The 15,620-nt window shown below is 46.7% G+C and overlaps 1 protein-coding gene and 1 non-coding gene across 3 annotated transcripts in view; one reads left to right on the forward strand and one right to left on the reverse strand.

The window, feature by feature from the left end:
- The window catches only part of DNAAF5 (dynein axonemal assembly factor 5), a 33,306-nt gene that overhangs the window by 9,659 nt on the left and 8,027 nt on the right, over nt 1-15,620 (reverse strand). For both annotated transcript variants that reach the window (XM_053277080.1, XM_053277082.1), the window contains exons 5-9: nt 9,886-10,118; nt 6,642-6,854; nt 5,479-5,622; nt 2,168-2,336; nt 1,038-1,185 (exon numbers count right to left, since the gene is read on the reverse strand). In XM_053277080.1, coding sequence (XP_053133055.1) covers nt 1,038-1,185; nt 2,168-2,336; nt 5,479-5,622; nt 6,642-6,854; nt 9,886-10,118 — 907 coding nt within the window. The remainder of the gene's footprint in view (nt 1-1,037; nt 1,186-2,167; nt 2,337-5,478; nt 5,623-6,641; nt 6,855-9,885; nt 10,119-15,620) is intronic.
- On the forward strand, nt 11,722-11,793 carry TRNAE-UUC (transfer RNA glutamic acid (anticodon UUC)). Its single transcript has one exon. It is a non-coding gene; the product is annotated as a tRNA-Glu (tRNA).

Consider the following 15,620-nt stretch of genomic DNA (forward strand, 5'->3'; position numbering starts at 1 on the left):
AGCTGTAGTCCAACATCTGGGGACCCAAGCTTGAGAACCCCTGCCTTGTTCAGACCTTGCCAGACCTCCCTTTTAAAGGCTCAACTGGCTAACTTTAGTGTGTGTCATTTTATTTTATTTCTGGCTTTGTGCGTGTATGTATGCCTGGGGGAAAAAAATCTGTGTGCCTGCTTCTGGCATGTGTGGCTGCAACGATCTGAAACCACTGCAGTTATTTCAGAATCTCCAAAAAGGCACCTGAGGCTGCAGGAGGACGTCTCGGGCTGCTGACGGGGGCGGAGGGCTGCCTGCCAGCAGTTCAGGCGGCTGCCGGGGCTTGCTAGCTGGCTCCAGGCCAAGGGCCCCAAGAGTCAGTCAGGGTCCACAGCTCCGCACGGAGGGGCTGCTGAAAGGGTGCCCTCCCCCATGTCCCCCCCCGCCCCACAGCCAGCCCCACCCCTCAAAGACTTAAACCCCTCGGGGGTGTTCCCTCATTTCCTTGCCATACCTCCAGCACATATTGGCCCAGAGTCACCACACTCCCTGCCAGAAATAAATCAAATCTCACCCTGTAATAATGTTTTAATGTCTTCCTGCTGTATAGTGAAAGATTCCCAGATCAGGCAAGGGACAGCTTTCTTAAGTCAAGCCAGCTCTTTAGTACTTCTGCTTCCGGGGCTGCTACTTTTCACTGGCCCCAGAGAGGGGCCAACAGCACAGCTGGGAGATCCGGGCAGGGTGGACTAGATGGCCTCCTCGCCCCTCCGTAGGCCTGCAGCTGAGGCCATCTGACACCAGATCAATGTTTTCTAGGCATTTGCCCCCATGTGCATCACTTTACACTTATATACAAGGAGCTGCATCTGCCATTTTCTTGCCCATTCTCCAGCTGAGAGGTCCTTTGGAAGCGGCTCATTTTTGGTATGAAGCCATACTGATGAGCAACATCAAAGATCTGGAATTCTGGTGAGAGAAGCAGACTGCATCTTCTCTCAAAACAGCACATGTGGCATGCTAGCAGCCATGTGTTGGAATGATACATATGAAATGGTGCCTACCCGTGAGAGTCGATGGTCTCCTTTGGTTTCTGAAGCAATTGCGAGAAAGTAGAAAACAGCTTCAGGCGCATCTGGGGATCTTTGGAAGTCTGAAGGCATGTTTTAAGAATGAGAATAAAATCATGGAGAGCTTCACCTATCACAGGGCCTGGAAAAGAAATGTAGACACTCTTGGGTTCTTCCTGCCTGGTATTGGCTAATATACCATCCAAAGACTCAGCACAAGAGACAAGCAAAATCCATACAATAAATTAACCCCGCTTCCCTGCTCAAAATGGGACACTACGAAGAGGAAAACAGGAACGGTGCAGGTTTTCTGTGTGTGTCTTTTGGAAAGATAAGGCATGGGAAATGTACACCGACTCTGGACACAATCCAGTGTGCCAGACGTTTGTGTGTAATTCCCAGGTCTTATCTTCCCAATCTTTCAAAATATGGTTGCAAACTCTGATGTGAAGCTAATGGTCATTATTAGCACCGTCACTGGTGCAGAATACACCATCTACCCCATGGTAAATATTAAAGAGGGGAGGGGAGGAAGAACACAAGGCCACAGCTTGCTCCTGATCACTTAACTAGGGATAAGAGGTCAGAATTATTACATCTGCACCAAGCTTTGGGGATGGAGCCCATAACTCAGTGATAAGAGCACCTGCTTATCACACAGAAGGCCTGAGCACAGCCAAGAAGGATTCCTGCCAGAAGCCCTGGAGAGCTGCTGCCAGTCAGAGTGGACAATACTGAGATAGATGGACCAACAGTCTAACTCAGTAGATGGCAGCTTCCAATGTTCCTAGCCTACGGCGACTCCCCACTAACCGTGCGTAGGATTGCAACTTTGATGAATAAAAGTTCTGTATCTATAATCACAGAGTATAGATGACTCATAGGATAACAAGTTAAGCATATAGGATTATTGTATTATTTACGATGTTTCAGAAAAGTATTTGCATGCCAGGACATTCCTTTGATATTAAAAGTCTCGTTTCTTTTTTGTGCCCTTTTCCCACCTTTTTTAAAAAAAAAACTGCGGGAGAACCTGTGACCTTTAAGAATATTTTCAAACACACCTGAAGGCTGAATCACCAAGATGGACAAAGGAACAGGAAACAAGGCTGCCTCTATCTTACCTGAATGGGTGGCGATGACGTCCAACTGCAGGAGTTCAGGTGAGTAGCAGGTCCACTGGTCGTGGGCCAAAGACACCCATCCCATCAGCTGAGCAATATGCTGCCTGTACAGGCCAGCAACACCATCCAGGCGCTGCACCTGAGCCAAGGTCTTGGTTGCCTCCTCTAACTGTGGGGTGGTGGAAAGAAGGGTTTAGTCGGGCTTAGAGTTAACCAAAACGTTCTTTGTGCAGTGAGCCGTTTGCGCACCAAAACCTTCACTCCATGATGAGTGGTTTTACTCGATTACCAGATCTTTCAGACCACATCAAATGCCCCTTTAAATGGCCACTTTCCCCCAGGGACTGATGCCTCCCTCTTGAGGGCACAGCATCCCACCAGGGAATCTAGCTTCCTCCTCTGCTGTCTATTCAAATGTTGGTCGGTTTCTTTGCTGGATACCCAAGGTGACCTCCTTGTATCCTTGGCGCCCCAGTCTGGGTCACAGTTTAGCTTCTGGCCTTCTGCAGTTTTGCCCCTGAATCGCCGCCGCCTCTTCCCTAGGCAGGCACTTCCCCGTCTCCCTTCCGGACATGCCCGACGGAGGGCCCTCTTCCTTACACTCCATTCTCCATTACACTCCATCAGGCCTGCCAAAGGACGCCTCCCCACTTCTCCATGTAAGACTCCAAGCAACTGAATCTGGGAAGCGCCACCTGGTTAGCCAACTGTGGATCGTATATTTTCAGGGTTTTCTCAGAAATGATGAGGACTAGGATATAGGAAACTGCCTGTTACTGAGTCAGACCATCAGTTCATCTAGCGCAGCTGTGTCTATACCAGGGCTGTACAACTTTGGCCTTCTAGCTGCTTTTGGACTACAACTCCCATCATTCCCAGCCACAGTACCCAATAGTCTGGGATTATGGGAGTTGTAGTTCCACATCTGCAGGAGGGCTGAAGCTGTGCAGCCCTGGTCTACACTGACTGGCAGCAGCTCTCCAAGGTTTCAGGCAGGAGTCTCTCCTGGCCCTACCTGGAGATGCTGTCAGGGAGTGAACCTGGGACCTTCTGCATGCCAAACAGATGCTCCCCCACTGAGCTGTGGCCTCAACCTCTAAGGGGAATATCTTACAGCAAACAGAGCAAACATGTAGTCACCCATCCAAATACAAACCAAGGTGAACCCTATTTAGCAAAGGGGTCAATTCATGCTCGCTACCACAAGACCAGCTCTCCAAAACTTCACCTTTCCTTTTAAAAGTAAGTTCCTAGTCCTCAGCATTTTGAATAAAGACTAGAAGGTGACCAGAGCATTGGTCACCTGGATAAAGCCATTCTTCTTTCACAGGATGGGTAATCTACCTGTTTTTGTTTTAATGCTACTTAGCTATTTAGAGCTGGTTTAATCAACCTACTTTTCTTCACAACTTTGTGTATTAGGATTTTTTTTTTTAAAATCCCCAAACTAAAAGTGGAGACTCTCATGTCTTTGTACAAGCCTTCAGTTCTGTGCTAGAAATTCTGATGCTATGGGTCATCGTCCTCCAGTAGTTCCTGATGTGTAAATAACACAAAATGAACATGCACTGGAGTTACAGTTTTAAAACTTCAACACTGCTGACACTGAAACCAACTTCAAAAGTATCACTTTTTTGGAACTTGCTCCTCAGTGACAAAAGCCATAAATACCAACCCAGCTGATCATGCCTGGAAGCAAGAGAACAGGAAGTAAAATAGCCACTCACTTAAGGAGCATGTCTGGAAACAAAGATTCCTTGGGCCACCAAAGAACTGCTACAAAGAAGATGGCTCTTCTGATTTATCTGGCATTTGACTGGGGAAGAAGGTGATTTACGGCTGTCAGAAAGAAAGGCTCATGTTTATCAAGGGCATCTTTGGCTGTGGCCTCTGATTTTAAAGAGCAACTGAAAGGTTTTAAAGCGTAGGATGTGAGCAGAGGTGAAAAGGGCAGCTACTGAAAAAGGATGGCTGCATCATTCAATTAAACACAGAGAGAAAAAGGGGGGAAAACACTACTTGGAGTGATCACATTTAGCAGTTAAAAAACAACAACCTCCGTGTCATCTGCCACTGACTAATTTATGGTCTTTACGCATGTGTAAACCCTGGGCGGGTTATCAAGTTGTCTGTGCAGGAAATCTGGGGGGCTAGTCGGCCTCTGAGGGTTATTTCCTTGGTTAAGATGGCCCCTTCTGTGAGTTTTGGGGAAGCCTCTCGGTTTTCTCTCAACAATGCTCACTCGAGGAGATTAAGACAAATCCACCCCTTGAGACCACTTCGCTATAGATAATCTTTTCCCTTAAGGGGGGCTCCAAATAAAGGTTTTATAATGAAGCTCAGATAGTCTTCCAAAATCCTGCCATGAAAACATGGTACAGCACATAATTAGTGGCAATAACTAAGCAGGTCTGGGTTTTCAGCTTTCCCTCTGGCAACTTATTGGAGCAGGCATTGCTCAGCAATTGAGCACAAGTTGTGCATGGAGAAAATGCTCAGATCCCATCGCTGGCATCTCCACACTCAGGCAGCAGCAGCAGCAGCAGCAGCAGGAGGGAGGGAGGCCTCTGCAGAGCCACTGTCGGGAGACCAGTGACCAGCCATTGATCCGATTCGGTATACGGCAGCTCAGTCCCTTGGGGAATCCTCACAGGGCGATGGGAAGGAGCGCTAGTCTTGCAGGAGCAAGCGTGAAGCGTCTCCTTTGCTAAGCAGGGCCACAGCTCAGAGGAAGAGCATCTACTTGCATGCAGAAAATCTCCAGTTCAATTTCTGGCAGCATCCCCAGGTAGGGCTAGGGAAGATTTTCTGCGTGGGGAAGCGGCTGCCAGTCGGTTTAGCTATAGTGTTACAGTGCAGTTATGCAGCTGGGGAGGAGAACTGGACTTGTGGTACAAGGTATGAACTATGCCCCTTGCTAAGCAGAGTCCACCTTGGTTTGCATGGGAGACTACATGTGAGTGCTGTAAGATATCCCCCTTAAGGGATGAGGCCATAGATTCAATCCCTGGCAGCATCTCCAAGATAGGGCTGGGAAGACTCCTGCCTGAAACCTTAGAGAAGCTGCTGCCAGTCAGTGTAGACAATACTGAGCTAGATGGACCAATGGTCTGACTCAGTATATGGCAGCTTCCTATGTTCCTAAATCCATTTGTTTTTTAAAGCACAACTAAGCTAACATTGGTCTAGTGTAAATTTGATCACTCTGCCAGAGGTTCATTGCTCTGGATGTCAGCCCCAGAATTAATCACATTCTATTTAAGGAAACACAAGGCAAAGCAGAACACTGTCCTAGCAGCTTGGACTGTTACCTTTTCATGAAGGTGTCCAGCACTTGGTATGGCCATGATTGTTATCAAAACCTTGGTGAGCTGGAGGCTAATTTCTGCACAGTCTTCTTGACACACTTCGATGAGAGCTTCCACAGAGCAAAGCAGCTGCTCCATGTAAAAGACCTGCCAAGCACAGACAAAAAGTGAAGGTTTTAAAACCATCTAGGTTGGTGGCCATCACCACATCTGGGTGGAACCAATTCCATAGTTTAACTAAGCAGTGAATAAAGTACTTCCTTGAATCCACCATGTTGGTTTAATGTTGGTTTAATTGTGTGTGTGTGTGTGTGTGTGTGTATGCGCACACACACATATGCTTGTAACGTCAATAGAAGTGGGTGGAGGAATGGAGAGGAGTCCTCTCCCCACAGCCCATCACCCAAGCCACTGTTCTCTCACCCTGGCTAACATGCCCCATTAATTTCAATGGGAGTACTCATGAGTAACTTGATCTGGATGTGAGCCACTCACTGGAGTAGTCTGTATCAAATTGTAATATTTAAATTTGTATATGTGTGTGTGCATAAATACATTCTTTAAAATGTGTGTGCATTACTACATAAAGACACACATTTAAGTGTGAGGGAGAGAGGCTACTCCAGTCACTGGCTCACAGCCAGATTAAGTTATTCATGAGTATTCCCACTGGAATTAATGGGACATTAATTAATTATTGCCCTTGTCCCTCCCATGGGAATACTCAGTGCTAATTTTCTGAAGCTTGTCAGTCAGGCTGAGGGGAGGGGTCTGCTGAGCTTCAGCACGTAGCCAGCCAATCAGGAGCAGAGGAGGAGGGTCTTCACCCTCCTCCCTCCCCTTCTGCACTGGACACATCAGCTTCAAGCCAGCAGTCCTCCAATGAGGAACAAAGAGTACGGCTGCAGCATGGGGAGGCAGGCGGGCTCCAAGTACCACCGAGATCCCTTCAAGTACCCAGAGGGGTACTAGTACCTCCTGTTGGGAAGTCCTGGGTTATGCAAACATTCTCAAGTGGAGGCAGTTGCCAGAGCACGATTGTTACAAGCGCTGTCAGAAAGTGCAAGTGTGTGTGTATCTCATATTGTTCCATCTGGGACAAGACATACTAGGACAGGAAAGGACTGACCGCCATGAAGTTCTAGCTCATGTTGCAACCTCTTTACCTCTTCAGATCGCTGACATATTTCCGGCCGGGAGAGTGTGTTGGCCAGGTATGTTAAGTGAGGCTTCAAGACCTTTCTTGGGGAACCTCGTATGACTGCAGCTAGAACCATGAGGTACGAAGGCATGGGGGCTTTCTCGAGGTCTGACACAATCAACTTCAGAGAGACCGCAGGGCTGACGAAGGCTCCGATCAACTCTGCTGCTTTCACGCACTATGAAAAGGCAATGCACATCAAAGCTAGCTGGATCGTAAGACGCAAAAGACCAGTCAAGCTCATCATAGCTTCTTTTTTTTAATTTGAGGGTACCAGCTGCTCCCTTGCTCGCTCGCTCTCCCCTTCAGAAATTGCCTTTTGGACCTTTCTACTCTTTCACTCACTCACGATTATATGCATGAAAAGGTTTTCTTGACGTGTATTGAGAAAGCTCACAATGACTGCTCACTGGCCTTCTTTCAGCACCAGGCTCTCAAACTTCCACGAGAAAATTCTCGGCACACAGAAACGAAGCGTGCAACTTTCAGCGTTAACAGAACCTTTTAGCTGGCTATCAGCCAGATGCCCGCCCAGGATTTACAGGCTCGGTTTTCTTTCCGAGTGTTCCTCTGAAGCGCCAGCTCCTCAACTAGATTTAAAGAGTCAAATATAGTACGGTTAACATTTTAAATCTCTACAACATATCTGGAGAAAAGACCTTATCTTCTCTGTCAGAGACAGAGAGTCAGCAGAGCATGAATGGCGACAATTCATATTTGCTTGCGCACTGTAGCATAAGCTTGCACAGCAGAGATCACATTCTTGCATTCTCCCTGTTAACAGGGCTGCTGGGTTTCACACAGCTTTAGAAGAAGTACTTGTAGATCTTTAGAAGCAGCACAGAATTTTCTCATGGAAGCTGTGAGTAAGTGGAACCTTAAGAACATTCCTTCCTTCCTAGGCAGTCAGTGAGTGTCAAACAATGTGAAATGTATAGGCAATCAAGGCTTTAAAAACATTCGGACCTATATAAATGTGGATCCAGGGGCAACGGACACACTAAAATAGTCCATGATCTAGGCCCACAACTTTTGACCATCGGGACCATCTCAGGGGACAGATGCCATGGTGATTTTTTGCAACATCTACCCCGCTAGTGGTGGGAAAGAGGTGACAGAAAGCTTTAAATACAACAATACTAGGAGTTATCACCCCTTATTTCTCCCTATGCCCAAACTATTAGGATAAAATTGCAGTCATTTTTGCACAGAGCACAGGGTTAGGGTCAGGATTAGGGTAACAATGAACCAATTGTTGCATTCTCTCCATGGAGTAATCTTTGGAGGTCATTTCTGCAAATTTCCATTTCCACTCCTCTGACATGGATACAATTTTATAGTAGTTGTTGTGCTTTCAAAACTTTTAAAATAAAGTCATGATAACACACTGAAAGCCTTGCCATGCTATCACCTGTTTTCTCTCTTGCAATGTCTTTCTTGATGTTCCCTCATTTATTGTAAAACAAACACGTGCAAACTTCCTTAAAACTTAGTTTAAAGGCATCTGTTGCGAACAACAAAGCGCATTAATGATTTCTTCCCCACATAAGGAGGAAAGCAGCAGGAAGGAAGCGTAACCTTGCTGTGTCTGAACACCGATTAAGGCTCTCACATGGAGGACGCATACTGCAATACTGTAGGAGGATTACGCAGAGAGGGGGAGAAAGAGATAACACGTGAAATTAACTAGAAAGGGCATGAACTGCACATAGTTTTAAAATGGAATTTCTCCCCTAAAGGCATTTGCACTTTAATCTGCTGCTTATGATTTTTAAGAGGCTGTTACCAATGCTTCATTTGGCCAGCATCACAGGCGAAGTATAATTTGAACAAGTTCATCACTGATCTCTGCAATAATCAGACAGAAATACATTTAGCTTAATAGGATCCAAGTGAGTCATGCATTGGCCCTGATCCATCAAAGATGGTCCACAAGAGGACTGCCATTGTGGATCAGGTCCCCACTCATGAGAAAAAGTGCAAGAGAAACAGAAAGAAATCTAAGATCTACATCAGGGCTGCACAACTCTGGCCCTCCAACCAGGCATCTAGAAAACCACTTGCCAGTTTGCCAGTGGCGAGTGCCCCCAGCCCTCGGGTGAGCAGGACAGCCAGCACCATACATATCTCCTTCGCAAAGGTCTCATTTCTACTGCCATTTTTGAGAAGGTAAGAAACAGCAAGAATCTGTTCTGAGCAGCAGGAGAAGGCTCCCCGTTTCTTATCATCTACATGGAAACACAGGAAGCTACTGTACAGAGTCAAACCAATGGTCAGTCTAGCTTACTACAGGAGAATCTTGTTACTTGCAGGGGTTCTGTTCCTTGCCTACTGCTGCGAGTAATGGGACCGTGAGTAATGAGGCATTAAGGCTATGGGGAGAGGGGGGTTAGGTTCTAAGGTGGAGGGGGGAAATTTTTAAAGTGGGAAAACGGCCCCCAAATGACCCAAAACTCACTGTGGTGTGCTCCCCAGTGTACCCAGCAATGTCCTCCAAAGAGTGAAATGCCCCCCAAAACCGTGAAAAATCATGGGGGGAAATCGGTTTTTGTTTTTTGTTTTAAAACAGCCACAAAATGTCTCCTCCTGGGCTCTGTGAAACAAAATGGCAGTCGAAAGTGACCTCCACGGTAACTTCTGGCCCCCTAGGAACCGCGGACATGTGGGTTTTAACCCCTTTGTATCCATGAATACTGATAAAGAGTGTCAACGAGACACCCTGCGGATATGCGGCACCACAGGTTCTCCTGTATCGTCTACACTGACTGGCAGCAGCTCTCCAAGGTTTCAGGCAGGAGTCTTTCCCAGCCCTACCTGGAGGTGCCAGGGATTGAACCTGGGGCCTTCTGCAGGCAAAACAGATGCTTTGCCACTGAGCTACAGGCCCACCCTACATATCCAGTGCAAATGATAGAAGACTCGCTTTCCTCCTTGATCCTCTGCCTGTGTGCCAGAAAAGGACCTGAGGGGATTGGGGAGAACCACAAATAACTGCTGGTTAGTGAGTGAAGCCTAAATCTGTGGATATTTGCCTCCCACTGTTTTTGAACTACCACTCCCATCATCCCCAGCCCACAGTGGCCAACAGTGAGGGCAGATGGGTATTGAAGTCCAACAGCTGCATGAGAGCTGGAGTTGTCCAGCCCTGGTCCAGATGCATCAGCTTACTAACTGGGCGAACCACCGTGGAGTGTATTGAAAATACTTACATTCCTCACGACGCTGCTTTCATCACCCAGGCACACGTGGTACAGAGTCCTAAGAAGGAGCTCCATGTGCTGTGTGACGTGGTCCTCCACATGCTGCAGCAAGATGATCAGCAGCTGAGAGGCCTTAATCCGGGTGCCTTCGACCCAGTCTGTCATATCGTGGCAGAGACCCGGGAGTATTTTGAAGAGGTTTCTCACCACCAATTCCCGACATCCCAGTTCTGGCCGCGTGACTAGGGTGGGGAAATGCAAAGAGAGGGAGAGAAAAATTTATGAAGGTGAAGGGTTAATATGGAAAAAAAAGTGACCATGGTTTAAGCTCTTAATTTACAACAAACAGCTGGGATGGTGTAGCGCAGGCCTTGACCAAGTAGATCTAGGAGCCAAAATGGCCAGACTTTGTGGCAGACACTGTGAAGGGGGAGGGCAAATGGGCTTCATTTTATCCCCTTTTCAAGCCAAACCCGGAACAGAAACAACAAATATTTATATACCGCTTTTCAACAAAAGTTACATAGAGAAGTGATACAAAAATAAGATGGCTCCCTGTCCCCAAAGGGCTCACAATCTAAAAAGAAACATAAGATAGGTGCCAGCAACAGTCACTGGAGGGATGCTGTGCTGGGGATGGATAGGGCCAGTTGCTCACCCCTGTTAAGTATAAGAGATTCACCACTTCAAAAAGGTGCCCCTTTGCCAAGTTAGCAAGGGAAACAGGGCTGCCTGGGACAAACAAAGATCTTCTTAAACAACTCTGCCTCTGATATCCTAATTTAGACACCATGTTTAAGTTTCTAGGCACCATGGCTCTCTGGCACCTAGGATTGGTCAAGTATTAACAAAGGCAATGCATACCACTACTATGACAAACTAAACCCATAAATCCAAATACAATTCAAACACGGTAACAAGTCTTGACCATTTCCCTTTAGCTCTAAGTACCAGCCCCAAAATTTGGGAGCCGGACAATGGACACTTGACAAAATTACCAGTCTTAGGGAGGGACATTGTGCGGATGGGAGAGAATAAGTAGGCTTTTCCTTGTCCCCTTTACAAGCCTCAAATGATCTGAGTGACTAAAGAAGCAAATCATTTTTGAAGCAGTAAGACATAGAGGTGAGGAGATGACAGGAGACCAGAAAGGGGAAAGCTGCAATAGTCAAGGTGAGAGACGACCAGGGCACAGACCAGATTTTCTGCTAAGAGAACAGAGAGTGAAGGCTGGATTTCTGTAATGAACTAGAGCAGGGCTGTACAACTTCTGCCCTCCCTCTGTTTTTGGACTACAGCTCCCATAATCCCCAGCCAAAGTGGCCAATAATCAGATATAGTGAGACTTGTGGTCCAACATCCGCAGGAGGGCCAAAGCTGTGCAGCCCTGAACTAGAGAATGAATGTAATGACCTCATGAGAATTCGCCTTAGGATGAGCAGGATCCAGAAGCCTTGGGATATGATCATATCCCTTCTAGGAATGTTTTCATTGCTCTCTTCTGTGATTGCCAGTGCCTAGTTCAGTTCCATTTTAAAAACCTTGTACCATCGGCATGCTGCAGGGATGCATAGTTTCAAATGCTGCCCCCGATAGTGTAAATGAGTTACATCTACCAACATTTAGCCTGGAACTTGATGCTCTGTGGCTGGATGCTCCCAATGTGTGAACAAAACATTGATTTGAAGTGTTTGGCACAAACTCAGAACACTATAAGGGATCCAAGAAAAACAAGGTGGCATTTACTGTCCATCTGTCAAAGATGCAAAACATGTACAGCACCAAGCATGTCCCTAAGGAATGACCACTGGGATATTTTTCCCCCTTGAACATACTCTGGGGAATGGGGCTGTAGCTCAGCAGCAGAGCATCTGCTTTTCATGCAGAAGGTCCCAGGTTCAATCCCTGGCGGCATCTCCAGGTAGGGCTGGGAAAGACTCCTTCTGAGATGGTGGGGAACTGCTGCCAATCAGTGCAGACCAATACTGAGCTAGATGGACCAGGAGTCTGACTCGGTTGGGAAGAGGCTATAATTCAGTGGTAGAGCACCTGTTTTGCATACAGAACAACCACAGATTCAATCCCTGGCAGCATCTTCAGGTACAGCTGGGAAGGACTCCTGCATGAAATCTCGGAGAGCCACTGCCAGGAATTGTAGACAACACTGAGCTAGATGGACCAGTGATCCATCTAGCTCAGCCTTCAGTAGAACACAGCTTCCCACCTATCTATTCTCTGAAAGCAAGAGTTGCTACTTCTGGGCTCCCAGTCAGAGCTTGGCGTTCTGTATGAGCTAAATAATAGGAGTATTATTGATAAAATGTTCACTACCAAAGAAGCCAACTTTCAGTAAAAAAAGAAAAAAGCCCCGAAGGATCTCCCAGCTTGTGTGACTCTCCACTTGTGTGGCTATATAAATAATACTGTTTTTTAAAACCACTCACCCCCAAACCCCACCCTGATGTAAAAGTTAAACAGGATACAGAACACTGAAGTGTTTACGAAGCACCTTCTTAAAGGGAAGGATCTTCAAAGGCACTCTTGGCTATGGCTTCTTTTTGTCACGGATTGTGGAAATTGACAGCAAACCACAAAGAGGTCAAATGCAGAGATCTGCCCCAGAAGACAGAGATACAGAGTGGCATCCTATTTGACCAGAGGCATCGTTTCAAAAAAGGATCCCGACCTGTCCTTTTCAACAGTCCCTTCATTGCTGAGGCACAAATGAAGGCACGTCTCACTGCTGTCAAAGCCTTCTCCTCCTCTGCTTCTCCCCCACTGCTTTCCTCAACCTGTCTGCACCCATATCCCAAGGCAATGACTTAAAAAAAGAAAAAGAAAAAACAAACAAACTTCTTAATAGAAAGTCATCCTATTGTGAGGATGGCGCTGAGTTCCTTCTTTACTTTTCCCCTTGACCTGCAATCTCTGTCAATGCAAGATCAAAGTCTGACGAGGCAGAGGTGTCAGGTTCATTCGCTTGGAGCTAAAAGAACGGGGTTAAAGAGAACCATTCAGTCCATGAGGTGGGGACAGTGGGGAAACCGAGGGGCTCTGCATTTGACAGCGGCAATCATTCATTCTTCACAAATGGTTTGCATCATTTCGAAAAGAAAAACAAAAGAAGTGGATAATAAAATGTACGCTACTTGGGCCCAAACATAGAGCAGCTCGGCCTGCGGACATGCATGGGCCCAAGTTCTGTTGGAAAGATTAATCTAGAACACAACATCGTCAAACATGGAGCACAAACTTCCTAGTCGGATCGTGATTCAAGAGCCCGAGGGCAGCATTCTCAGAAGTGACTGGACTTCGGCCTCTCTTTTGAACTTACTGGCTGGCAACCAAGCTAAATTACTCCTGAGTAGTCCTACTGAAATTAAGTAGTCCTTTAGATCAGGGCTTGGAAATCCCAGGTGCCAGAGAGCTGTGTTGCCTAGAAATTTAACCATGGCACTACCCACACGAGGGTATTCAGAAGCAAAGTTACTGAATAAGGTCTTACTTTGCCCCAGGCGGCCCCATTTGTGTTCTAAGTAGGTTACCTGTAAAGGGGATACAGAGACGGGCCTCTTCCCTCTCCCTCTACAATGTCCATCACTGAACCTGGCCACTGTTCCAAGTGTCCATTATGTAAGTTTTGGGGCCAGCTCCTAGATCCAAATAAAATGGGCCAAGGCCTGCTTTAGACTACTCCCTGGGTAGTACTCTTCAGCAAGTTAGCCTGGAGGTCAGCCAATGCACCTTGTGGTCCCACAAACTCCCAATTAAGAATCTGTTCTGAAATAGGAACATAGGAAGCCGCCTTATACCGAGTTAGATCTTTGGTCCATCTAACTCGGAGAGCTGGTCTTGTGGTAGCAAGCAAGCAGGCATGAATTGTCCCCTTGGCTAAGCAAGGTCTGCCATGGTTCACATCTGAATGGGAGACTATGAGATATTCCCTTGAGGGGATGGGGCCGCTCTGGGAGGAGCACCTGTGTGTGCTTGCATACAGAAGGCTCCAAGTTCCCTCCCTGGCGTTTCCAAGATAGGGCTGAAAGGGATTCTTACCTGCAACCTGGGAGAAGTCGCTGCCAGACTGTGAAGACAATACTGAGCTAGGTGGACCAAGGGTCTGACTCGGTATCAGGCAGCTCCCTATGTAGCTCAGTATTGTCTACACTGACTGGCAGTGGTTCTCCAGGGTTTCAGGCAGGAGTCTTTCCCAGGCCCTACCTGATGTTCATAAGAAGTTCTCCCTAATGTCTAGCCCAGGGCTGCTCAACTTCAGCCCTCCATCTGTTTTTGGACTACAACTCCCATAATCCCCGGCCACAGCAGCCAGGGATTATGGGAATTGTAGGCCAACTTCTACAGGAGGGCCAAAGTGGAGCAGCCCTTGTCTAGCCTCTTTTGGCTGCTTCTTTGTCATTTCAACCCATTGGTCAAGCCCTCAGGAGCAACAGAGAAGTCCGCTGCTGCTCCTCCTCTGTAAGAGCCCTTCAAATCTTTGAAGAGCGCCATCATCTCTCCCCTTAGCCATCCCTTCTCCAGGCTAAACATATCCAGCTCCTTCAGCCATTCCTCACTGGAAACCTTCACCATTTTGGTCACTCCGCTCTGAACCCTTTCCAATTCATCAACATCCTTCTCAAGAGGCAGAGCCCAGAACTGGACAGAGTATTCCAAGCAAGATCTGACCAGTCCTGGGCAGAGTGGAAGCTGGCCACCCACGAGTTAAGAGGCAGCCCTGCTTTTCACATACATTGCTAACAACTAGTTAATAGTTTGAGCCATGCAACTTTGCAGTTACTGCAGAGGAGGGGAACTAAATGTACCAGAAAACAATTGGAAACGTCTTAAGAGCTGAAGAGCAAAATTACCAGGTCAGATGTCTAGAACACTGCTAGCAATGGCTATTAATCTTATTTTTTAATTGGAGGCATAATTACAAGATGTTGGAAGGCACACGATGCATGAAAAGCCAATTCAGCGAGGCAGTTGGGGTGCTGCCCAATCTTGTGACCCACACTTGTTTGGAGAAGAACGTCGTCTCATGCAGCTCCCAGAATGTTTGGTATTACTCACCAGCTCTCTTTCCTATATCACAGTTTCTCCTCTAACGCTACTTCAACTGTTAAGCCTCAGAGCCATCTTAATGAGCCACTAGATCAACTTTAAAACAAATAGCTTGTAGTCCTCTAACTGATTAAATAAATCAAGTTTACTGCTTAGCTGCATGCAGCAAGAGGTAGGGGCGGGAGCCATAACATTCATTAATAAAAACTGTCTAAAACTGCCCTAGTAAACCTAAACACAACTCTTGATTTTGTCACAGTCATGGCAGAACCAGTGTCCCTGTAACAGGGATTCCCTGATGTTGACTACAACTCCCAACATCACCAGCTGCAATAGCTTTTGGCTTGGGATTATGGGAGTTGTAGTCAACAACATCTGGAAATCCCTGTAACAGGGAACACTGCCCAACAGAGAAGACCATGGAGTGAATACATGAAACTGTATTCTCTCCCCCAAGACAGAAACAAAGAGAGAATTTAATCATGACTAATTATCCATCCATAGACCAATCCTCCTCCATTTACTGTCATTACTGAAAGATTTCCAGCCTGCCTTTCACCAAGAGCACCTCACAAAACCAATAACATTAAAGAATATAACGAACAACAAAGCAACTTGAGACAGGGACATGCAAAAGCTAATAAAGCACAGCCAGCAGGGGGAGATAAAAACACTGTGAAATT

Source organism: Hemicordylus capensis, chromosome 13, assembly GCF_027244095.1.
Source record: "Hemicordylus capensis ecotype Gifberg chromosome 13, rHemCap1.1.pri, whole genome shotgun sequence".
Taxonomy (NCBI): Eukaryota; Metazoa; Chordata; class Lepidosauria; order Squamata; family Cordylidae; genus Hemicordylus; species Hemicordylus capensis.